Source organism: Plecotus auritus (genome assembly GCF_963455305.1).
Source record: "Plecotus auritus genome assembly, chromosome: 7".
NCBI classification, from domain to species: Eukaryota; Metazoa; Chordata; class Mammalia; order Chiroptera; family Vespertilionidae; genus Plecotus; species Plecotus auritus.
This window is the reverse complement of record NC_137774.1, coordinates 20,105,355-20,131,322: the sequence shown is the minus strand read 5'-3', so window position 1 is coordinate 20,131,322 and position 25,968 is coordinate 20,105,355. Positions and strand designations below refer to the sequence as shown.

At 45.1% G+C, this 25,968-nt stretch overlaps 1 protein-coding gene across 8 annotated transcripts; it reads right to left on the bottom strand.

Annotated features, from left to right (window-relative positions):
- Window positions 1-65: 65 nt before the first annotated feature.
- STRADA (STE20 related adaptor alpha) lies at window positions 66-25,968 on the bottom strand. Of its 8 annotated transcripts, none has more exons than XM_080679148.1 (13): window positions 25,816-25,938; window positions 18,536-18,615; window positions 16,794-16,851; window positions 14,567-14,595; window positions 8,340-8,442; window positions 7,559-7,680; window positions 6,160-6,268; window positions 5,920-6,043; window positions 4,238-4,409; window positions 3,638-3,742; window positions 1,577-1,818; window positions 1,236-1,278; window positions 66-956 (listed from the first exon to the last, which is right to left on the bottom strand). In XM_080679148.1, the coding sequence occupies exons 2-13, from the start codon at window positions 18,569-18,571 to the stop codon at window positions 807-809; spliced, it is 1,293 nt and encodes a 430-aa protein (XP_080535274.1). In that variant the 5' UTR covers window positions 18,572-18,615; window positions 25,816-25,938; the 3' UTR covers window positions 66-806. The 8 variants fall into 8 exon arrangements, with proteins under 8 accessions (XP_080535274.1, XP_080535276.1, XP_080535279.1 ...); XM_080679150.1 differs by having other exon boundaries at window positions 18,560-18,615; XM_080679153.1 differs by lacking the exon at window positions 14,567-14,595.

Below are 25,968 nucleotides of genomic sequence, written 5' to 3'. Positions count from 1 at the left end.
CCCGGGTGCAATGAGACATGTATGAGCCTGTATGGGCCACACACAACGATGCACTCCCCAATGGGTTCTCTGAAAATTTTAATTTGTTCTGACAATAAAACTCACACGGTGTAAGGACTGAAGCCTTCTGGCTAGGCAAGACATTAGGACCCTTGAGAGAAAGCACCAAGGCAGCGGCAGGAGGCGGAGATGGACTCTTGTGGGAAAGGAATGCACGACACATGAACTATGGAGGAAGGGCCCAACGATAACAATGGTCGGGACAAACTGCCCTAGCCTTCACCTGGTGCTTAAAAAGAAAAAAAAACACCCTTCCCCACAGTTGTTAGGGAGAGGTCAGAGGGGAGGGGGCACAGGTTGCTTATTGCTTGCCTCTCCATGGGCCCACAGGATCTGGGAACACTGGAAAAGAATGGAATTTGGCTGGTAGGAGAGCATGAGTGGGAAGAGGAAGTCACACAGTTCTCTGTGTCAATGAGTCAAAACCCTGGACTTGAACTTCAGCCCCCAGGGCCAGGATAGCATCTCTTCCTTCTGAAGAGGTCATTGAACTCCCAGGACTGGGAATATCAGCTTTCTGGCTGGTCCGGATCCCTGGTTGGTGTCTCAGAAGCCTTGGAGCAGTAAAGAAAAGTTTCTCTCTGGGAATTTCTTTCCCCATCAGCAAGCAGGCAACTCTCCTGGCAGAAAAGTCCTTTCTACCCAGTCTGCACCCAGGAGGGTGGGAATGTGGCCAGCCCTCAGGAAGGGCCCCGGAGGCTGACATGTCCCTCCCGTGCTGGAAAATGTGCACCTTCTTCAGAGGCTCAGAACTCCCAGTCGTCCACCTCCAGCTCTTCCAGGTTTGTTACTAGGCCGAAGATCCCACTGTGACCCTGAGACTGGCTGCCCTCAAAATTGGTGGGGGTGACAGGCCGAAGTAACTCAGGCAAAGCCTCTGAGGCTCGTCGCTTGATCTGGAGGAGGAAAGGTCGGGGGGGGGGGGGGGGGAGGTGATCCTGCTGCTCTGGTCCCAGGACATCCTGAGGCAGGGAACCATGGCCCGTGACAGATGGGCCTTTGGAGTCAAGAGCTTCTCTAAGAGGAAGGAGCAGCACCTTTAAGGGGCTTCAGAATGGTCATTTCTCTGATTCGAAGGGAGGAGAAGAGAATGCCCTAAAGACCCCAAAGCTAAGGGTGTTGGGGGAGTCAGAACCATAGGAAGAAAACGGAGCCTCAGCAAAGTGCTACTGTACCTGCTTGAAAAAAGAATGGCTCAGGAGGGTGCTGGCACTTGGTCTGCAGAGAAAGGGGAAGAGAGACCAGCATCACCCTGTGCCCCAGATTTCCAAAATCCTGCTGCTTATACCTCACCCTCAAGTGCCCCTCTGCTTCCTCCCTCAGCTCAGCCAGCAAAGCAGCCAGAGCTACTCAGCCTGGTTTCTTAGCAAACCCTCAGGCCGACCCCTCTGGCTGTGGGGGCTTGGACTCCTCCTGGGAACCCAGACCCCTACAGGACAGATGCACCCTCTCAAACCCTTAACCCCCAGAGCCCACCTGCTCCCTGGAAAGCCCAACCCCAGCCCAGCGGAAATACCTGACATCCGGGTTGCGCTGAAGGCACTGCTCCACAAAGTGGTGGAAGTGGGAGGAGAAGGTGCGGTGGTAGGGGTGGGATAGCGAGTCTCCGTTGGAGGTCCTGGGGGTGCTGGTGGCCAGGCTGTCACTCAGGCCAGAGTTGGCCGCTGAGCGCGAGGTGCTCATGGTCAGCTCCTCGGCAGGGATGGTGCTGGTGTCCAGCAGGCAGGGTACTGTGCCGTTGAGCTTCTCCAGCAGCATCTGCGGGGGACAGACCAGGACTGGGCTGGGAGGCTGGGAGACCTATAGAGTTTCTTCACAAATACACTTTTCCCCAAATACACATGAGATTTGGGGGAGTACAGAAAAGACAGAATAAGTAACTTTTCCAAAGGAATGCTTGGCAGCCACACCCTAGCTAGGCCAAATTTTTGCAGAGGGACAGCAAAAAAGGACACCCCTTCAACATGGCTGCAAGGAAGGGGCTCACAGTCTCCTCCTGTTTATAGGCATCAGATCCTTTTAACTGTAGCCCTCAACCTCGGGTGAAGGCAGCAGCCGGCAGGCTTTCTTTGAAGCCCAGCCCCAATTTGCCAAGCCCAGGTGGGTCTGATGGGGCCCATTAGCAGCACCTGCAGCACCACATCCTGGGCTGGCACTACGGCAGGCTGCACAGGAGCAGCACACCCAGGAACAGGCCAAGCTTGGACAGCCGTTTGAAAGCCCCTCAGACTCAGCACATGTAAAACCCACCCCATCTTGGAGATCTCTGCCTAAGACCCTGTGGATTGCTTTGTCCAAGCCAGAAACCTGGAAATCTCTATGGTAGCTAGTGGCTACCATACTGGACAGTGCAGATATAGAACATTTGGGTCATCTCAGAAAGTTCTATTGGACCATGCTATTCTGGATCTGTACCTCTTATTCACCTTAAAGAGCCTTTTAACTCTTCCCTGAGCATCTTTCTGTCAGTGTCTTAAGTTTTCTAGATTCCTAACTTAGATGTCCACACCTTCCTGATCTCCCAGATCTAACCCACCTGCTAGAGTGAGCTTCCTCAAATACAGGTCTGATGCTATCACTCTGTGCTTAAAAGCCTTCAGTGAGTCTCTACAAGCTTTGCAAGAGGAACCAGGTGTCCTGACGTGGCATACAAAGCCCTTCATGATCTGCCCTAGCTTCCCCCTCCAGCCACATCACCTGGCACCCGTGCCCAGATGCACCTATACTTAGGCCATTTACCACTGCTTGCTATTGCCCAGATCCTGTTCTTTCTTGACTCTGGATCTTTGCTGTTCCCTCTGCCTAATAGAGTTTCCTTCTAGCTCCCATTCTTCAGTTAATTCTTATTTACCTTCAAGACTCAAGTGTCACCTCCTCCCAGAACTCTCCCTGGGCCCCCTGCTCTACAGTGTTCCCCTTTGGCCATTCTCTAGCTGCCCTCCTCCCCACAGGGTGAGCAGGATGTGGGTTCAAGGGAGAGGCTCACTCAGAACTTGTAATGCACCCCCACTCCCAGTTCTCATGTTTCAGGTACCGGGGACCCAGGCAATCTGCCTCAGTGACCCAAGACCACTTCTTGGACTTGATAAAGCCTGGCTTGATAGGCCTCTTCCCTGGGTCTACCTCCCAAGGGTTGACTATGCCCCTGGCTGTGTATGCCTAGGAGTGGCCAAAGGCAGTTATTGTAAGTGGCATGAAGAGAGGTCTGAGAATTCTGAATTCCATGTATATTTATCAAGGTAGGAGGACAACGTATTTTATACATTTATAGACGTGTGAGCTTGACTTACACATTTTAAAGGCACCTGGTCAGTGGGCCTCCTTTTCACCCGTTCCAGGCCCTGCAGTTGTTAGCAGTGGGCCTGCTCCTGAGCTCCCCTCCCCTGGTCTCCATTTGCACAGCAGTTACCACACAGAAGCAAACAGTTACACAACCATCTCCCTGGGTGGGGCTCTTGAAGGAAAGGCCTGTCTTTCACCCGAGTACCTCTGGCCGGATCCTGAGTGTGGTGGGTAATCAACAAGCATCTGTGGAAGGCAGGCAGGCAAGAAGGAAAGCGCTGGGGTGCAGGCTCACCTGGGTGGCAGGCATATCCTTAAAGGGGACATGGCCGTTGGCCAGCTCACAAGCTGTGATTCCCACACTGTAGATGTCAGACTTGGCATCGTAACCCTGCAGATTCTAAGTCAGGAGGAAAAAGCCACATATCACTCCATTTGTAGCCTTGGTCATTATTCTTAGAGGAAGAACGGGGTGGAGCTATCACTGAGGAGAGGGAAAGAATGCTTCTCCCCAAATCAGGGCCAGCTGCAAAGACTCTCCTTGCCTACACCACAAAGAGCAGCTGCTAGTTGAGAAGGAAGGACTGTTTGAAATAAGCAGCAGGAAGTGTGAGCCCCAGGCTCCAGCTTAGTACAGGGATGGAGAGAACACCAAATGCTCACTTCCCACAAGATGCGGAGATCTCTGAAGGGAGTAGAAATAGCGTGAAGCAGTTTGGGACCTCACAGAGGAGTACCTACTAGTACTCCATCTGCCAGGAGCACATCATTGCCATGCGAGGGGCCTTCCTCATGCTGAGGTTGCTGCCAAAAGGAAAGCCTCCCTCCAGGAGCCCTTACTGCACTCGGAGGCAGAGAGCACCCCCTCCCAGGCTCCTGGGGACCCAGTACAGACCTGCTGGAGGACCTCCGGGCTGAGCCAAGGCAGAACCTTGATACTGTACTTGGGAAAATCGTGGACCACCCGCTGCCGCTGCCCGTGGCTGATCATGCTGAGGTTGCTGCGTAAACCAGACAGGTAGACCTTCCCATCCATGGAGATCAGAATGTGGCTGGCTTTGACACTCCTGTTGGGGTGAGGGGAGGCAGGTGGTGGGAGGAGGGTGTCACAGGACAGCAGGAGCCCCTCACACTGCAAACCTTTGGTCTTTACACACTAGATCCAGTCAGCTCTCTCCCCGGCAGCATGTGTATTATACGTGCATATACATATTATATACACAAATACCTACTTATGGAAAAGTTTCAAACATTCCCCTAAAAGAAAAAATAAGCATGACCCCACTTACATATCACCAAATTTTTGTTAAAGTTCTCTTTTATGCTCACAGATCACTGCTTCCCCCACCACCTGCTACTACTGACCTGTACTTTTCGTTTGTTCTTGTAAAGTGTATGATGGTTTTGTTTGCATATATGTTCAATTTACCTAATGCTACTGTGATATGCATCCCATTCTTCCTTTTCCTCTCAGTGCTGTATTTTTGAGATCCATTCATGCTGCCAACTGGGGTAGGGTCTGACACTTTTACTCATCCATTCTTCCAGCAAAGGACACTCCCACTGTCTCCCACCATGAAGATGAAGCAACCTCAGCATGATCAGCACACGAGGCAGCATTGATGGTTCTGGTTCCCAGTGACCCTGCCTGGCTGTGTTGGGCAGTGGTCTTCCACTATACAGACAGGCGAAACCACCGCCTTACCGCACCGGGCCTCCCCCAGCCTCCAAATATGCCAGTGCCTGGTACGTAAACTCACATCCTCCTGTTTTGCTTTTCTGATTATTGCTCATATGGCTCTTAGCCTTTGAGCTCCCTCTTTTATAAACCTCATATCCTTCAGTCATTTTTCTATTGTTTTGTTATCCTTTTCTTGGTGATTCACAAGATTGCCTTGCTACTAACCTCCTGTGTGTTTAAGACAAAGCTAGCATCTCCCATGCTGTCACCCAGAGAACAGGTCTACTTACCGAACAGGTCTTAACTTCCTTTAAGGTGTCCTTTATTGGAGAGAAATCCTTAATCTTGATATAATCAAACTCACCAATTTTTTGTCTTATGTTTTGTGCTTCTAAAACATTAGAAGTTCTAAATATTTCCTTACGTTTCCTTCTAAGTCTGTAGTTTTACATCGACATAAGGTATTTAATCCGTCTGAAGGGCTCCTTTGGATGGGGGGTTAGGTAGGGGTCCCGTTTTATTATCTTCCCTACAGTGAGCCGCTTTCCTGACACCATCTACTAAGCATTCTGTCTTCTCCCCAGCCTCTTAGCATAGGGCTGACTTTGGGATGCACACACCAGTTTGGGTGCGCCAAGGAAGGAGGACAGACAGGTGCAGTGGTCCACCTCAGGTGTTCCTCCCACCCAATCAATACTCAGGGCCAAGCTGCTCAGTGAAGAGCAAGTCAGCAGCTCCAGCACCGACACGCTGGATGCTCTGCCCACCAGCTCAGAGGCAAGGGCAGAATCCCACGTCTGGCCTCTCTAACTTCAGTCAACCTTCCAGTGTTAACTTGAGGGCTCCTGGGCACAGATCCCCGCTCCTGTGAAGGGTGAATAGGCCTAAGAATGCACCTGTGTACATATCCCATGTGGTGGATGTAGTCAAGGGCCTTGAGCACCCCCTGCAGGATGTAAGCAATGGCCAGTTCATTCATGCCATCCATGAAGTGAGTACAGATGAGATCCTTTGCAGAACCTGAAGAACAGAATTATGGGGAAGTAGGGAAGGGTAACAGAAAAAAATATAGCACATAAGCCAGCTGGCAACAGATTCTTAGAACCCCCCTCTGCTGGGAGCCCTTTCTCACTCACCATATGCCATGAATGGTGTGACAACCCACAGCTCATTGTCTGCAATAAAGGTGGCTCGATAGGGCAGGATGTTGGGATGACTGAAGAGTTTAGACACATGAAGCTCCCCCTGCAACCAATGGGAACTGAAGTCAGAATCAAGGGGCACAAGGAATGACTCTACAGGAAGGTGGCAGCATGAATAAGATGGATGCTCTTCTGAGAGTCCTGGGAGCAGCAGGAGCCTAAGCAGGTGCCCTCTGGAGTGAGAGACACCAGGCTCTGCTCTCTCTGCCAGCTTCTGCCTATGTGTGGCTCTGCCAGCCAATGAGAGGGCCTCCAGAAACAATTCCCGCCAACAGGGAAACTGCTAATAGCAGTTCCCCACCATGGAGGCGATGAAAACAACCTTGACTGAAAATTTCTGAAGTTCTAAGCTCAACTTCAAGGGCAAAGGCACAGAACTCCTCTTTAAGATAGAAAAACAAGAAATGTTTTCCTACTGTTAAGGAAAAGGTTGTAGGCAAGGGAAGAAAGCATTAAAGAACAAACAACAACTACTAAACATTGGAAGCTATTTCTCCAGTTAACCTCAGATTGAGAGATCCCTTCCTTAGAAGCAGCTATAGAAAGTGTCAGACCTACGAAATTTTAAAATAAATTTGGACAAAAGATGTTAAAAAAAAATGGACAAGAGGACTATAGAAACTCTAGGGTCCTGGCCTGTGGAATGTGAGCTAAGGCCAAATAGACAGTACCTCCTGCCTGTCCATTGCTCTATAGAATAAGAATCTGGAAGTCCATCATGCTCTAGAACAAAGTCAGATATATATGTTTTTTCCCAAATAACTCAGTCAGGACTGATCCACAAACCTGCTCCGAGCCTGTGGACCAGGATTACAGCACCATTAGATGAGCAAGAGCATTGTACACGAAGAAGGGAAAGGGTACAACTACCTGTACTGAAAATACACTGACCCAGGCCCAGAATCGAAGGAGTTCTCAGGGCAAGCCTTCATCAGCCAAGGAGAATTCGGTCCCCAGTCAGTTATTAGACCTCTGGTCTCTCCAGTTAAGTGAGAGAGTAGCTACTTGCTTCTCCAATAGAAAGGAGCCTCAGGCAAATAGGGTGCTAAAAGCAGGAGAGTGGCCTAGCCTCTCTGAATAATAAATAAATGAGGCAGGAAGGAGTCCTTGGAGAAGAGGGGAATATAGATTGGGCTGGGCAGCATTACGGAATCCTTAGTGCCAAATGCCCAAGGTTCTTCACTGAGAGCTTCCGTAGCTGATCGACTTCGTCTACCTTCATTTCCTGCCAGCTGCTTTCAGAAGATGGAGGTAAGAGATGCCTTGTAATTACTACTGGAGCAAAGAGCCCACCCTCCAAGTGTCATATCCACATTTTTTTTTTCTTTTTTACCTGCAAGAACGTCACCATCTCATTGGAACAAGCTTCTAGGTTAATCCTTCGTACCGTCACATACTCTCCCGTTGGTTTGTACCTTGCTAGATTCACTGTCATCAGGTCCTCAAATCCTTTGCCTAAAAGAACAGAGGGATGCCATAAGCAAGGTCAACAACAGCATAGGTTTTCTTCTTCCTTCAAGAAACTTGATTTCAGCCCCAACCAGTTTGGCTCAGTGGATAGAGTGTCAGCCTGCAGACTGAAAGGTCCCAGGTTCGATTCCGGCCAAGGGCACATACCTTGGTTGCGGGCACATCCCCAGAAGGGTGTGTGCAGAAGGCAGCTGATCGATGTTTCTCTCTCATCGATGTTTCTAACTCTCTATCCCTCTCCCTTCCTCTCTGTAAAAAATCAATAAAATATATTTTTAAAAAAAGAAACTTGATTTCAAAAGAAAATGCAAGTTAAAACTTGCACTACTGTTACTTTCGTGGCTGACAGTTCTTGATTCTTCTCCTAGTAGTTCCTTCTCAGCCAACCATTCTGACGGACTCTGGCCCAGGACACCAGAAGCGTTCAGCCAAAAAGAAAAAAGGATAAGAGCTCCTTTCCTGGGAACATGATCTCCTTTCCCATACTTGGAGAAACAAAACCCAAGAAGACCCAACAAAGCCAGTTCTGTCACCACAGTCCTCTAAGTAGTCGACAGCCTCAGGCACACATTCATGGCGATGCGGGGAAGCTGTAGCCGCCCACCCCCTGGAGCTCCAAGGTCTTGGCAGTCCCTGGACATTACCTATGATGGTGAGTAGCTCATAACACCCTCCCTCCGGCAGAAAGCTACTCATGATCTCCTGCTTGGAGAAGGATGCTATCGACTCTGAGCTTGCCTCATTGGTCTAAGGAAAAAGAAAAATGGGTTAATAAGAGAAAATTGGGGGTGGGATGGGAGTGGAGAGGCGGTAATTCAGACCCACGAGGAGACTGGCATCTAAACAAGCAGAAAATCTGGCTCTGGTGCCAGCACTCTTTGATGAGGAATGTAAAGTAAAACATCAGGTGTTCGATGTAGCACTATCCACAAATGTGGGTGGGGGACAAGGGCCAGTAACAGCCAGCTGTTGATTTGCTTGTCCTTCCAACAACTAGCTCATTTGCTAAGAACTATAAATTTCTTCTAAAAATTTTTTAAAGTGTTTTTCAGTTACCGTTGACATCCAATATTATATTAGTTTCAGGTACATAGCATAGTGAACATGATGAAATTCCTACTTGGGGGAAGGATGTCTGGAGAAAGGCACATTTACAGAAGAAAAGGGGGATGGAGAGATGGAAGGTTCTCTTGAGTTTCCTGCTGCATTAGGGTCCTATTTTTAAGGTCCTGACTATAAGATCCCAAAGGTCAAACGCTAAACCTTGCTATAGGAAAAATGTGGCCATAAGAAGCCCCCTCTCTAGCAAACCAAGACCTCAGACCAAACAGTCCCTCAGACATTTCCAAGGGAAGCAAGAAAACAGTTAACACACTGGGCTGCGGGCAAGAGATAGAGCTGTCAGGTCTCAGTTATCATCCCAGGTAGCAAAAGTGACCTCATCATTCCTGCCCATTCATGCTGCAAATGACGCTGGATCCCAGCCATTTAGGATGTGGGCATCACACCACTGGCATGTGAGGTACTGAAGGAAAGTGCCCAGCAAAATACATGGCAGACTAACAGCTCTTCCTTCAGTTTAATAGGCTCAGTTTCCTTCTTCCAGACCTAAATGTATTTGTATGACCGAAGGACTGTGTATTTTTCTCTGAGTATTTTCCTTTCTTTTGGATCCTCTTTCTTTGGATGTGTGTCTAACTGAAATGGAGAGCCTCAGGCCAGCTCAGATTTCGTATGCGGACCTCTAGTCAGGAAAGGTCTTTGTGAACTATGAAAGGCCCTTGGCTCAGTGCTAACCAGAAGAGTGTGAGCTGAGAATGTTCTAATATGGCAGAATCTCCTTGTTGGGGATCCCTGATGTTTCAAGTGCACCTGGTTTCAAAACAGTTGATGCTGCCGATAAAAAAGGAACTAAGTGGGGTTCTGCCTCCTGCACCACTTACGCTGTCAGTAGAGGAACCTAGTCAAGCAAAATTGAGCTTGATCAGCAGATTATTATTCTAATTTAATCCATTTCTACATTCTTAAGATTCATCCATGTTGTTGTATTTAGCCTGTGGTACACCCATGCTATGTAATGTTCATCTTGGGGACATAGCTCAATTTATGCATTCCAATGTTGATGGGCTTTTTGGGTAGTTTTTCAGTTCTGCTACTCTGAACTGTGCTACTAGAAACATTTGCATGTGTCTCCTGTTCATATATGCAAGAGTTCCTCTAAAGCTTATACCTAGGAGTGGAATTGCTGGCTCACAGAGTATATGAACAATCGACTCTGCGAGATAATGCCTAATAGTTTTCCAAAAATGGTTATACTAATATACACTCCCACCAGCAATGTATGCATGTTTTTGTTGATCCATCTTTTCCTCCTCAACACTTATATTCAGACTTAATTTTTGCCAGTCTCATTGTGGGTTTGATTTACATTTCCCTGATTGCTAATGAAGTTGAACATCTTTTCTTGTATTTATTGGCCATGTGGGTTTCTCCAAGGTGAAAGTGCTTCTTTCTGTCTCTTGTCCATTTTTCTACTGAGTTGTTTTAATGTAGGATTTCCCCAAAGTTTACACGTCCAATTAAGTTAGCAAATGCAGCACATTCTCTCATGGAGAATCACCAGGCATACCTACATATTCAAGGCTCTGAGAAGTCCTGTAGTAAGGAAACTTGTTCAACTTTGTTCAGCCTAACACTTCCCAAGGGTACTTGTCCACAGAACCCTTTTGTGCCTAACATCTGTTAAATGTTGGGAAAGATAATTTGGGAAAGGCTACTTTAAGTAAAACATATGGTGTAACACAAAGACCATAGGCTTAGGGGCCAGCCAGAGGCAGAACTGGAACTCAGGTCTATCGCATGTTCTGTGACCCTGGGTAAGTCACTCTACTCTCATGGCATCTCCGCTGTCTCATCAGTGGAGTAATTCCCACTTCCTAGTGTTGTTGTGACAATGAAATGAGATACAATATGTAAAGAGCCTAGCACCGCCTGGTTTTCAATAAATGTGAATTCTATTCTTCTCCTCCCTCTTTGGTGTCTGCTTTTTGGTCACTCTCCTGCTCAACAAATAAGATGGAACAGAGAATCCTAAGCAGAGCTTGATCAACAGTTAAGGTTGGTTTGATTTTGGTTTTTACATTTGTGTTTTACCTGTGTTTTCAAATGTTCTGAAATCAAATTCTAGGATCATTTAATAGCCACTGTAGCTTCGTGAAACTACTTTGTCTTTAGAACAATCTGCAGATACTGGTTACTGCATGCTGGATGCCTCACACAGGCAAGAGAGATAAAAATGGAGTAGCGATTTGAGCAAAAAGCTTAAACCAAGAGCTCTGAAATGACTACTCCCCATTTATTTACGAGCTGCCCGCTAAGTTATTTTTGAAGAATCCCATCTTTTTACCATTATACCTCTAACCGCCTGCTCATAGTCTTGCTCTGCAAGTCCTGTGCTCTCAAGTATCAATCTACTCCTCAATTAAATCAGCACCTCCAGGTAACATGAATCCAGGGGATTGCTTTCAGACCCAGCTCCCTCCTCTGGCCTTTTGAGTACCCACGTGTTGGCCTCTCCCTGCTTCCAGGACCTCACGCCAAAGCACCCTCCCTGACTCATTACACCTGTTGCTCAGTCTTAGAAAACTTGCACCAGCTGCCCTACCCCTACCCCTGCTGTTTTCTCATGGCTGGTTGCTCCTTATTACTGAGGTCTTGACTTAAATGTCATTTATTCATTGAAGACTGTCCAGCTAAAGCAAAATAGGCTCCTAGTCACTTCATTATCTTGCTTTCCTTTCTTCATAGTAGGAATCGCTGCAGTTTATTTACCTATCGCCCGTCTCTCTACTACAGTGGTTCTCAACCTTTCTAATGCCGCGACCCTTTAATACAGTTCCTCATGTTGTGGTGACCCGCAACCATAAAATTATTTTCGTTGCTACTTCATAACTGTAATTTTTCTACTGTTATGAATCGTAATGTAAATATCTGTGTTTTCCGATGGTCATGACCCACAGGTTGAGAACCGCTAGCAGGGTCGCCTGAGACCATCGGAAAACACAGATATTTACATTATGATTCATTAACAGTAGCAAAATTACAGTTAGGAAGTAGCAACGAAAATAATTTTATGGTTGGGGTCACCACAACATGAGGAACTGTATTAAAGGGTTGTGACATTAGAAAGGTTGAGAACCACTGCTCTACTAGGATGCAGGCTCCACGCGGGCATGGACCTGGTCTGTCTTGCTCACTGATGTATTATTCCCCAACACCTACAACAATGCAGGCATTGTCCATGGAGAGCCTCAGGCCAGCTCCTATTTCGTATGCTGGTCAAATACAACAATGCTAGAACACACTTAAAAAAATCATTTAAAGGAAGTTTGAACTGAGGAGGTTTTCTGCCCATGACCTCATCATTCCCACCGGCTGAAAAGGAGAGCAGGCTAAAGGTGCCAGCCAGTTCCATTGGAGACAGGGTTCAATATAAGGACCTATACTGGAAGTGCCAGCCCTCATATAACACGTCCACTAGGGGCATGTTATAGATCGGAATCCGTACCTGCATGTGAGAAAGTACAGCAGCTCCTCAAAGAACATTGTTTCATTCAGTGTTGTTTCGTTATAACATTGATGAGATGCTGTACGAACTTAACTCTTGTGTTTATCAATTAGCCTATGGTAATGCATTGTTTCTCTTAAAGTTACAGAAGCTATTGACAATGTTAAGTGAGGACCTACTGTACTGCATATGTTAGCAGGTAACAATATGGTCCCAACGAGAACAAATCTAGGGCTACTTTGAAGTTCTTCTTTGACCTCCAGGCAAACTCCTTAATGTTTTTCTAATTTGAAAGAGACTACAAAGTACAGCTGGAGTCCTGAGATTAAAATATTTATTACATACATTTTAAATAACTCCCTTTGGAAAACGATAGATACATACTTTTTTATTACCCAAGTCCCTCTTCCTTGCTAGGAGTGCATATAAAACAACTGCTACACTAGGCTACACTCTAAAGACACACACTTGTTGAGTCTAGGTAGGGAATGATTCATTAAACTACTAATGTGAATAGTTAATAACTTGACAAATATTTGTACTATCTTTGTTGACTATAGAAAACTCCTCAAAGTGTTCGTTTTAGAAAATAAAATTCCGTAGATACTGGGAATATGAGTTCTTGGGCAATCTGCAATTGCATGAAATGAACTAGCCTAGTGGTTGCTGTGGTCCCTCGACCGCTCTGTCCCCAGCCCACTGGAAACGGCACTGCATTGAGGCTTTCTACTTTGTGGAGGTCCTCTAGGTTTGAGCGCAGAGAGAAAGCAACCTTACTTAGGAAAACAAAGGCGGTATTTTGAAAGGAAGAGGTCTGGCCTGATATTGCCTCATTATGGTGTTTCAGATTTAGAAAAGGTCAAAATTCAGATGAAAAGGATGAAATACTTAGTCCATTTTCTTTAAACACAGCACGGCTTGGGTTTATTCGTGTAATGCATAATCTCAAGTTGCCTAGAGAAAGAAACTGATTCTAGCAAAGCCTAGTCTTAGTTCCCCCATCATGAAAAGCAATTTTTCATTTTGAAACATTTAAAAAATACATAAGCTACTGATATCCAGAAATGACCATAACATAACTTTGTTTAAAGAGTTCAGAACAAAATACAACACAGCACACGAAGACAATACTGCTACCAAATGAACACATTCAATCACAGGTTTCACACAGGATAGCTTTTTGGTATAATGTCAGCAGCTTTGAAAATATAAATATTATATATAATTGGCACTGCGTTCTGGAAAAATACCTAATTGAGCTATAGAAAACATGTTTGGTCTCCTGACTGGAAAATATTTAGATCTGAGAGAGAGGTGCTTACCCCTAGCTAGGAGACTAAGTAAGCACAGCCAAAGCTTTACTCAAAATTCCTAGTCAACATCATCATCCTTCACTTGACTGGGGCTGCTTGCAAAGGTGCACGTGTCTGTCATCTGGAAAGAGTAGGAAGTCGCCCTGGCTGGTGTGGCTCAGTTGGTTGGAGTGTCGTTCCATGCACCTAAAGGTTGCAGGTTTGATTCCCGGTCAGGGTACATGCCTGGATTGCAGGCTTGGCCCTTGGTCGAGGCTCGTGTGAGAGGCAGCCGATCGATGTTTCTCTCTCCCTCTTCCTCTCCCTTCCTCTTTCTAGAATCAATAAAAATAAATAAATAAGTGAAAGAAAGAAAGAGTAGGAAGTCTATTTAGAAAAGGCTTCTGACTCACATTATAAAAAATAGCTTAGTGCACCATGTGCACTGGGTGCTATTTCCTTAGGTAAAATAAGCTAGGAGAGTTGGAAGCAGGGCAAGTCTTGTAGCTTTAGCTAATAATAATGCATTTTCTGTTTTATAGTTTTTAATTTTGGGTTTTGTTTTTCAGGTAGGAGATTTGAGGTCTTGCCTTACAATCTAGACAGGGATCAATGTCATCTCTGTTGACTAACATCTATTATTAATAAACTAAGGAGGGAAAATGTAATACCACTAGCCACTAAAAGGTAACCACCTTTCAGATTGTTGAAACGTTCTCCTTTTCTGGAGGGGTGGCGGGCGACTGGGAGGGTTGGGAAGGGGAGGAGACCTTAATCCCCAGGAGAGAGGCAAAAAGTGCCTGAGGATTTTTTTTTTCCGTTTTCAAAGTCTACATCAAAATCTTTCCAGGGTGAAACCTGAATCTCTACAAGTGAAAGAATTACACTTAAAATAAAGCTCAATGACAGATAAGCAGAAACATAAAGTGATAAGCCAACAAAACACATGAATTTCCACAAGAAGTCATCTCCATGCAGCAGCCACAGAGGTAGAGCCTAGAAAGTCACTTACTTTTCTCCGAGTGTCACCCGGAGGCTGCTCTGGAGTAGAGAAATGGGTTGTTGGCATTTTGTTTTTTAGTAGAAGACACACCCACATTCAGAACAGCAACTATTGCACTTAGGACTACATTTATTAATAGAAAACACTTAAGAGTCATTACAGCGAAAAGTGCCAGCAGTGCTACATATAAACACACACACACACACACACACACACACACACACACACACACACAGTAAAAATGCTGCAGATAAGACAGGGTTTTAAAATGAATCTATAGCTTGACCAGGGAACTATTCTATGGGTATATTTTACTGAGTATAACTCAACTGCTATAATTCTGGTCATACATTGACTTTTCATCAGCTTATAATGTTACTTTCAGAAACCTGGTTTCAGAGTCTAATACTGTGAACAAACAATTCATTATAAAGTTAGGGTGTTGGCTGGCTATTTCCCAGGGAGTGCAGGACTAGAAAACAGGTTTTCTAAAAAACAGTTTTAATACAGCAACACGTGTATGTGGGACCATTACCCAATTAGATTCTCTAGTCAGACATTCTATTCTGAATGCAAATAGAGCAAAGGCTTTGGAGCCCTCTGATGCTTTTGGTGAAAATGAAGAAAGCAAAAGACAACTGAAACAACTTTCTGCTCTTAAAGTGGACAAATTATGTATCTGTGCTTTTGATTTTGTCCATTCTGTAAAAGTGATAAAAATAGTCAAAGCAAGATTTTTAACTCTAAAGTATTGGAATGCATTTCCAAATATTTTAAATTATATCCAACTGTGCTAGAGGAGAGTGGCTGCAGAGTCAATTAGCCTAAATTTATCAAAATAATATATATGTTTTTTTGTCTTGGACATCAGTTTTCTGGTACACAAATGGCAGCAGCAGTTGCTTAAGATGGTCTGCCAAAGGTGACTAGATTAAAGGAAATCAAACCCAGTCTTCCAGAGTAGAGGCCATATTCCAAGTTGTACAAAACTTGGTAACATACTTCATCAAGCTGTTAACAACATACAGAAGAATCTCTTCACCCGCCTCAGATCAGAGACCAGGGAACTGTCAAAAGATAGCCAGAGATCCTACACTGAAACCAAAATTCATAAATTCAATTCACACACACTGGAATATTTTAAACTAATTGATTATACACTGGATTCCCAATTCCATTTCCATCAATGCTAGTGTTTACTTTTAAACCATTGTATCCCCATTAATGATGGGAAGAAATTGAGAATAGGACCAGAATGTAGTATTTCTGTTCCGTTAGCCTTTCCTTTATTGTACAGCTAATTTTTGTTCTTTATAAGGAACATAAAAATAACTCCTCATTTTTCTGAACTCTCATTTATCTAAAACACAATCCTTTGACAAAGTTGATGAAAAATACTGCTCCAGAAGTTTGTTGAGTGGCATTAGGGAAAATAAATTCATAGGTATCCCCTAGTAACTAACAAGTTTGAGTTTTCAATTACTTAGGCCTATTGGAGGTATTCTGGATCAGTCACCCAATGCATTCAATCTGATAACCTGTTTCTTTAGCTACAGATGCCAAAGAGAGTATCTTGGTGATCAGACACAAAGAATGCGGCCCTACTACTATTATTTTTATAGAAAAGTATTTTATTTACTGTAAATTAAGGTCACAGTTCCCCAAATGGCTCAATTTGAAAATAGCCAAAGGAAAATGCCTTGCCTGTTAAATCTCCAAGTTGCAAACCTAACTTACTTCTGAAATCAGCATTTAGGTTTTCCAATACGAGGTTAATATTTTTGTCTTGACGGATTTTTTCCTTAGTTCTCTTAAGCCTCATAATTTCTACAATGAAAAGATGAGTCAAGTAGACTGACCAGTAAAACCAGAACTTTCATACCATTGCTACCTTCGTCCTAACTATAATTTTACTTTTAAAATCTTCAAAGCTAGCAACTTTTAAACACTTATATTTTCCTTTAAGAATATATATTTCAATTGGACAAATACTTAGAAGAAATACATGTGCCTTTGAGTAAATACTGGCTTTCTAATAATCAAGACAGACTAATGACAACTGCCAGATTAGTCCTCAAGTTTTGGGGAAATCATGGATTCAAAAGGAGCCAAATAAGTATAGCAACTATAGTGTACACTTTCCCTTAGAATTGTTAATTTCTGTGATTTGATTTAGTCAACAAAAGAGCAGTGAGATTTATCCTAAAGTGATGGCTAAATGCCATACTGTACTTACCTCCAAATAGTTCCAAATCTCTTAAGCCCTCAACAATGAACTTTTCCGACACCCACCGCTAAAGAGGAAAACCCCAAAGAGAATTAGTATTTCTTCCAAACCACAAAAAATTAGCTATCAGCCGTTAGAGAGACAAACAAACACAACTACAAAAACAGAATCATGCATTACAGTTAAGATACACTTCTATGGAAAAGTTTTGAAAAGAATCTTGGCTTTAACAGATAGATGAATTCTATCAATTCATGAACAATAGATGAATTCCTTTCTCTATTCCTCTTTGCCTAATTTGACGAATCATTCTTCAATCTGGCAGATTGAGAAAAAGCCAGTACTGGCTCTGATAATGAAGCATGTTTTTCTCCATTCTATATGTAACAAAACCTTTTGGATCCACCTTACTCATTCCATGGCTACCTATTACAGATGCTTAGGACCATGAATGCCAATTTGAAAATTACTACTAGAATTCACAATATAGAATATAGGGATGAAACAGAAGTTTTTCACAAGCCTCTACTAGTTTGTAAAAGAAAATTGCAAGCTGCATATCCTTCATCCATTAGGATCTCTAAAGTCATCGCTGCTTACATTTGCTACCAAATGCTACCCCATTACAAGGATGGAACTAGCATGACCAATCTATGGTTCACTTTACTGGCCTATTTCAACCAAGTATTGGGTTTCCACATACTGATCAGTGGTCTGGTTTCACCTGTATCAGACTGGGTTGAAATAGAAAAGAAGCTCACATTTAAAAGCAATGGAATCAAGGTTGTATTTCACATAAGGACTGGTGTTAAAGTTTGGCTTGGATACATTCTTTCCACTGGAGAGAATCTGTTTTTCCTCTCAGCTGACAGTGAAGCTTACTCTTTACAATGTAAATTGTTCTTATATATATAAACATAAGAAGAAAGATTAAGCAACATTCAGAAATAAGCTGCATAATATGAATTATAAATTGGAACTATAACATCATTCTCTCGCCTTCTCCAAATTAGATTTTTTTCTAATTAAAAAACACAAAACTATCAATTAAAAAACACTTGATATAAAAAAAATCACATGCACTGTGCCACAAGATAGTTAGTAAAAATAAACTATCACTTTAATATTTAAAGAAAGTGATATACTCAATGTATCATAGCATTTATACATTGTTGCATACTATTGCATTCAGAAATTAAAATACTTGATAAAAAATAAAATACACTCTTTTATGAAATCATGGTAGCTTGTAAAGAGGCTAAATCCAGTATTCATTCTCAAGGTCATTTTAGCTGGTGAAGTTTTCAGGTATAATAAAATTTTTCACGTTAAGAAAGTTTTTAGTTAAAACCTATGATTATATTTAGAAAAAAGTGTTCCAAGGAATACAATTTGATACTGATTTTTCAAACACACAAACTCGCTGAAAATACATAGGAAATGGGCAGATCGTTAGTGGTTACATACCTACACTTTCAACTCATTTAATGTTGAATGACGGATATTCACAAAATACACCACCTTGTTTCTTCTCTATCAGACAAGCTGGTGGGTGTATTCTGTGTCTCTGGTCAGCCTCTGCCTGCAAGCTCTTTTCTCCGGAGTGGAGGCTGCTATACCTACTTTACTTCCCACATCCCTCACTTCTGCATGATTCTGAACGTCACATAACAAACCACCTACGGTACTGCCAAAACACTTTGCTCTTCAGAAAATAAAAACAGTAAAGACAGAAGAATAGAAACACTCACCCTAATTCGCTCTGGTTTACTTACAAGAAAAGACATGAGTTCCTAATGTGTAGGCCTATATCAATTTCAAAAATTTAAACCTAAAAGGAAAATAAAAACAGGTTGAGTTAGTCAAATCTCCTTTTGTAGAAATATCTTTTGATGAATAAAAACTTACTGCAAATCTACCATTCAAAACACTGTACTAAACCTATAAATTGTAGATTCCAAAGATTTGCTTAGAGAAACTTTCAGTGACAATCGACCTGGATGTACTTTGGCCAAGTACAATCTGAAATACTGCAACCTCTATAAGAAAGAAATTTATTATATGGTTTTCTTCTTTAATGTTTAAACTTCTCTTGGCTCAATCCCCACTAAATCCTTCCCAGAAGTAATTATCTTCTATTCATGTGTCTGTTTAACATCATCATTTTAAAAAATTTTTAATATTTTAATTTTTTTACAGAGAGAGAGGAAGGGAGAGGGCAAGAGAGAGAAACATCGATGTGAGAACGAAATATTGATTGGCTGCCTCCTGCATGCCCCCTACCGGGGACCAAGCCTGTGCAACCCAGCATGTGCCTTGATCAGGAATCTAAACAGTAACCTTACTTTTGGTGCATGGGATGAAGCCCAACTAACTGAGCCACACCAGCCAGGACTCATCATCATTCTTAGTGTGTATATGGCCATGATTTATCCATTTTAGACATTTATCTTCTAACTTCCTACCACGGTAGATGGAGACTAAGCTCTCCTGTGTCACCTTCTTGCACTCTACTTTCCTGCCTTCATTCTTCTGATGAAGTTCTGGCACAATTTTTTATTAAATCAGTAGTCCACGTTTACATTACTTTGACTATGCAAACATGATTCGCAGCTGGGCAAACAGGTAAAGATGATCATGATCATGTCTTCTTTCTTTATAACCATTTAATAATTGCCTCCTTTTTTCACTCTCTTGGTTTCCCATGTAGCTATTAAGTTTTTCCAAATATTTCAACATTTCTGCTATTTGTCTTAACCAATATGTTTTTCCATACACTCAAACTCCCCCGGAGAGTGCCTTCCAGGGCCCTCCATCCTCCTGCTGCAATCTGGACAGCTGCTTTCTAGCCCATCTGCACTTTTATATTTGAAATGTTCTTGTATTATTTCTTTTTTGTTATTGTTGTTAATCCTCACTCAAGGATAGTTTTCCATTTATTTTTTTAGAGAGAATGGAAGAGAGGGAGGGCAGGGAGGGAGAGGGAGAGGAGAGGGGGAGAGAGAGAGAGAAACATTGATGTGAGAGAGACACATCAATCGGTTGTCCCCCGTTCGGGGATCAAACCTGCAACCTAGTTATGTGCCCTGACCGGAAATTGACCTGCCACCTTTTGGTGTATGGGATGACGCTCCAACCAACTGAGCAACCCAGCTAGGGCAAATAGGTGTTTCTCTCTCTCTCCCTTCGACTCTATCTAAAGTCAATGGAAAAATACCTTTAGGTGAGGATTAACAAAAACAAACAAAACCTGGGGATGCCTGGCCCACCTTTAAAAATTTTAAATCAGGAGGTCTGGGGATGCACAAGTAGAAATGGGCAACTCCCTATGGAGTTCTGCAAAGGCAAAGATTACTGGAGCAGAGGTGGATCTGTATAGTTTCATGAAGGGGTGGGGCTTGAGTGAATTCTAAGCATGAAATAGTATTAGCTATTGTCTATTGCTTACTTTGTCTTGTCCAGAGGTGTATTTATCTCCTCGTTTCTAGAACAGTGCCTACCACATAGCAGGCACACAGTAATATTGAAAGACTGACCAAATGTGCTGAGAAGTGTGTCAGCACCTCATGGGGAGTAGTTAGAGAAGCAGAATTCCACATATATGAGAGCAATGAATAAGTCTTAAGTGCATGCTAGAGTATGGATTTTATTCAGCAGGCAGAAGAAAGTCACTGTAGGTTTTGAACAGAAAGAAAAGGGACAAACACAAAACGGTGGTCTAAGGTAGTGTCTCTCAAACTTTACTGTACATGCAAATCACTTGAGGATCTTGTTAAAATGCAGATTTTTATTCAGAAGGTCTGGTGGTTCTAACAAGCTCCTAGACAATGGTAATGTGCTGACCTGTGGACCATCACATTTGAGAAGCCTTGTTCTAAGGAACATAGAAGGAATATTAACCTGAAAAGGGATGGGAAAGGGGGGGTGGAGTATAAAAATAACTGAGAAAGGAATGCCAGTTAGAATACAATTATAGTGGACCATATTTGTGGTGAAAGAGCCTGTGGTAGAGGGAATGTTAAGAAATTGACAGAGCCGAAACCGGTTTGGCTCAGTGGATAGAGCGTCGGCCTGCGGGCTGAAGGGTCCCGGGTTCGATTCCGGTCAAGGGCATGTACCTTGGCTGTGGGCACATCCCCAGTGGGGGGTGTGCAGGAGGCAGCTGATGGATGTTTCTCTCTCATCGATGTTTCTAGCTTTCTATCCCTCTCCCTTCCTCTCTGTAAAAATATCAATAAAATATATTTAAAAAAAAAAAAAAAGAAATTGACAGATAGGGGAGAAGAAAAATTAAATATATTAAGGACCCCATAAGTTATCTAGCTCATCCTGCACCCTGTGGAGGAATAGCTTTTACAAACTCCTAGATATAAGGTTATCTAGCCTCTGCTTGAAAATACCCCAGGCCAGAGACTCGCCACCTTATCCGGGAGCCCATCCTATCTGTGGACAACTCTGATGACTGATTTTTGTGTGTGAGCTCAAGTAACTGGGAAAAGAGTAATGTGTCAACAACAAAACAGGAAAGCTCAGAGGTGGAAGTGGTTTTGGTGGAAAGATGAGTTCAACTTTTTAAGTCATATTTCAATTGAGAAAAGTTATATATTCCAAGAGGAAATATATAGCATTCAGTTAGAAAAGTTAAAACTGATGCTCAACAGATAGGTCAGAGATGACTATGTAGAGTTCAGAGTTAGGAGCTAAAGCTATACAAGTGACAGGAATTCACTAAAGGAGAAAATGGTGAGAGAAAAGCAGAAGGCTGGGAAGAGCCTTGGGAAAGGTCCATAGTGAGGACATGGCACTTGAAAGGCAGGGAGGAAATAGAGCCCAAAGGAAAAACTTTCAAGATCCTGCTTTCTGCCTGGCTAGTGTGGCTCAGTGATTGAGCATAGACCTATGAACCAGAAGGTCACAGTTCGATTCCTGATCAGGGCACATGCCCGGGTTGTGGGTTTGATCCCTAATGTGGGGCGTGCAGGAGGCAGCCAATCAATGATTCTCATCATCGATGTTTCTATCTCTCCCTCCTTCTCCCTTCCTCTCTGAAATCAATAAAAATATTTTTTAAAAAAGAAAAAAGAAACATCCTGCTTTCCCTTCAGAACCACCTTCCTCCCCCCAGACCTGTCCCTCTCAGTTAGGAAGTCTTCCCTAACTCCCTTCCCACCTATGGTAGATGTTTGGCCTCTGTATTTTTAATATGTTTTTACTAGAGGCCCGGTGCATAAAATTTGTGCACTGGAGGGGGGGTCCCCTCAGCCCGGCCCATGCCCTCTCCCAGTCTGGGAGCCCTCGGGGGATGTCCTACTGATGACTTAGGCCTGCTCCCCAACTGGCAGTTGGACATCCACGCTGCTGTGGAAGCAGGAGAGGCTCCCACCACCACCGCTGCACTTGCCAGCCATGAGCCCGGATTCTGGCTGAGCGGTGCTCCCCCTGTGTGAGCACACTGACCACCAGAGGGCAGCTCCTGTGTTGAGCATCTGCCCTCTGGTGGTCAGTGCGCATCATAGCGACCAGTTGTTTTGCCATTCGGTCAATTTGCATATTAGCCTTTTATTACATAAGACTAGAGGCCCGGTGCATGAAATTCGTGCATGGGGGTGTGTGTCCCTCAGCCCAGCCTGCACCCTCTGCAATCTGGGACCCCTCTCACAATCCAGGACTGCTGGCTCCCAACTGCTCACCTGCCTGCCTTCCTGATTGCCCCTAACTGCTTCTGCCTGCCAGCCTAATCACCCCCTAACCCAGGGGTGGGCAAACTTTTTGACTCGAGGGCCACAATGGGTTCTTAAACTGGACCGGAGGGCCGGAACAAAAGCATGGATGGAGTGTTTATGTGAACTAATATAAATTCAAAGTAAACATCATTACATAAAAGGGTACCGTCTTTTTTTTTTTTATTTCAATAGTTTTATTCATTTCAAACTGTGCTCTGATACTGTACTCCGGGGGCGTGTCTCCCTACATCACCACGATAACATGTCTACGCATTCCCAGGGTGATGTCGGGAGACGCGTCCGCAGGCATTACAAGGAGCCTCTGGAAAATTGAGAGGTTGTTCCTTCTACTGAATGGGCGAATATAAATCCGCCCACTCAGAAGAAGGAGCTGCGGCCGTGTTTCCCGACGTTGCCATGTTAACACTGCTGCTGGTGAAGGAGCGGAGGGGAGAGCAAGAGAACCCTCCGCTCTTTCGGCTCCGTGGGCCGGATAGAACAGCCGAATGGGCCGGATCCGGCCCACGGGCCGTAGTTTGCCCACAGCTGCCCTAACCACTCCCCTGCCAGCCTGATTGATGCCTAACTGCTCCCCTGCCAGCCTGTTTTCCCCTAACTGCCCTCCCCTGCAGGCCTTGTGCCCCCCAACTGCTCTCCCCTGCAGGCCTGGGTCCCCCCCAACTGCCCTCCTCTGCAGGCTTGGTCACCCCTAACTGCCCTCCCCTGCAGGCTTGATCACCCCCAACTGCCCTCCCTTGCAGGCCTGGTCCCTCCCAACTGCCCTCCCCTGCTGGCCTGATTGCTCCCAACTGTTCTCCCTTGCAGGCCTGGTCCCTCCCAACTGCCTTCCCCTGCTGGCCATCTTGTGGTGGCCATCTTGTGTCCACATGGGGGCAGGATCTTTGACCACATGGGGGCAGCCATCTTGTGTGTTGGAGTGATGGTCAGTTTGCATATTACTTTTATTAGATAGGATAGAGGCCTGGTGCACAGGTGGGGGCCAGCTGGTTTGCCCTGAAGGGTGTCCTGGATCAGGGTGGGGGTTCCCTTGGGGCATGGGGCGGCCTGGGCGAGGGGCCTGTGGTGGTTTGCAGGCTGGCCACACCCCCTTGCGACCCAAGCAGAGGCTGGGGTTTATTTATCTTCTACAATTGAAACTTTGTAGCCTGGAGCGGAGCCAAGCCTTCTGCTTGCTCCGTGGCGGCAGCCATTTCTATTGGGATTTATGTATCTTCTGTAATTGAAACTTTGTAGCCTTAAGCGAGGCCTGGGCCGGCCAGGGTATGAGGAAAGCTTGGCTTCCTCCATCACCGGGGGCAACCCTAGCCTCCTGCTCTTTCCAGCTCCGTGGCTGCCGCCATTTCTGTTTGGGTTTATGTATCTTCTATCATTGAAACTTTGTAGCCTTGAGTGGAGGCCTAGGCCGGCAAGGGCAGGTGGAAAGCTTGGCTTCCTCCATTGCCCGGGAAACCCAAGCCTCCCTCCTGCTCTCTGTGGCCTTAGCCATCTTGGTTGGGTTTATTTGCATATCTGCTCATGATTGGCTGGTGGGCATGGCTTGTGGGTGTGGCTTGTGGTGTGGCGGAGTGATTGTTAATTTGCATATTATTCTTTTATTAGATAGGATTATATAGGATTGATTTTAGACAGGAAGGTAGAGGGAGAGATGGAAACATCAATCAGCTGCCTCCTGCATGCCCCATAATGGGGATCAAGCTGGCAACCTGGTCATGTGCCCTGACCGGGAACCGAACCAGCGACCTCTTGGTGCATGGTTGATGCTCAACCACTGAGCCACACAGGCCAGGCTGGCCTCTATATTCAACCCTTACACCTATCACACTTTTAATTTCTTTGACAGTAGGGAATAATCTTGTTCACTGTTGCATTTCCAGTGGCTACTATGCCCAACACATAATATGGGCACTCCCATATCTGCTAGCTTAATAACAGTAAGAATAAAAGCAGCAGACATTTATGGTGAACTTACTGTGTGCCAGGATCTGTGCTAAAAGCTTTGCAGAGATCAGCTCACAATAAGTATTATCTTCCCTGTTTTATAGATTTGGAAATTAAGGCTCAGAGAGGTTCAACACCCAGAGTCACACAGGCAAGTGGTAGAGGACTGATTAGATCTGTTCCAATGCCTGCGCCCCAGAAACCTGTCAAGAGATGCCAGGAGACCTGTCAAGACTGTGTGTGCAAAGGTATAATGATGATTGAGAAGGCATCAACTGATTTGACAGTGTTGATGCCCAGGTGACAAATGGTATAGCAAGGAGAATTCATTTATTCATTCCGCCCCCCTCCCTATTTTTGGCACTGGTTTTGTAAACTTCCTCCATGTCGGCGGTTACAACTATAAATACAGCATTTGAGCCACAAAACCTCTAAGAAACCTGGTCAAAGGGTGGGCGAACCGATTTAACTAGCTCAGCCCCGTAACTCATGGCGGAAGAGGCTCCTGGCCTGAGACAAGTAATCAGGTAAGATTCGGTTTCTTCAGCTCTCGGGGAGAAGACAGTCTTGGGTGTCTCTAGAACATATCAACCCATCCATGAAGCACTGCCTAACGCCGCACACACCTACTGGAAGATGGTTCTATTTCAACAGCTGTTTCGGTAAGAAAGGGACCAATTCGAACGGCTTTTCCTCTTTGGGGGATAAAGTTAGTATGTGTTAGGGTATCTTAGCGGAAGGCTGGGCAGAGAAGTTAGTTGCCCATCTCCTGAAAACTTGAACTATTTTAGTTAACCACGCCCCTTCCCTCGCACTCACTTCCCATACCCCCGCCCGCGATCTCCACCCCGAATCTACCGTGGACACTGAAACCTACTTGGAAAACAAGACAATTAGGAGCTCTTTGTTTTGGCTAAGTCAGGCAGTCACCTGAATCTCTGTGCTTACAGTCTCGACCCGCTGCCTGTCCAGCCTGGGAAGAGATGGGGATGAGGGAGAGGGGGCGGGAGAGGTAAGCACTAGGATCTGCCGTCTCTTGGCTCGAGTAGGACACATTGAACCTGGGCCCCAAGTTCGCCACCTGTACGTCAGGGGGGCAAGAAGGGGCGGGAAAGCAGGCGCTCGCCTCTCCCGCCCAGTAACTCCGCTCCGGTGTCGCCCCGCCAGGCCCAAGCCTATTCTGCTCTCGGGATGCAACCGCTCACGGCGGGAATGGAGTTGGACTCGGCGAGAGGGGGCCCGGGATGGCCGATCTGACCAAGGCCCGCCCAGAGGAGATGGGATCGGAGTCAGGGAGAGGATGGACTGATGATCCCTGGACCGCACCAGGCGGCCCGCCAGTCCGGTACCTGGTCCTGGAGTTAGCGAGCAGTCCCGATCGCGCCTCAGCTCCGCCTCCTTAGTTTATGGCCTCGCCACTGCCTGGCCGGTTGCTGGGAGGGAGGGACGCTACGTGCCATGCGCAGTAGAGGGGCCCGGGGAAAGCTGGAGCGCCCCGCCTC

Excerpts from the sequence above, each read along its gene's own strand:
- STRADA (XM_080679148.1), bottom strand. The coding sequence starts at position 18,571 with ATGTCTTTTCTTGTAAGTAAACCAGAGCGAATTAGG. Across the intron at positions 6,269-7,558 it reads AGATGGTGACGTTCTTGCAG|GGGGAGCTTCATGTGTCTAA; the intron begins GTAAAAAAGAAA and ends CATTGGTTGCAG. Across the intron at positions 4,410-5,919 it reads CACATGGGATATGTACACAG|GAGTGTCAAAGCCAGCCACA; the intron begins GTGCATTCTTAG and ends TCACCCCAACAG.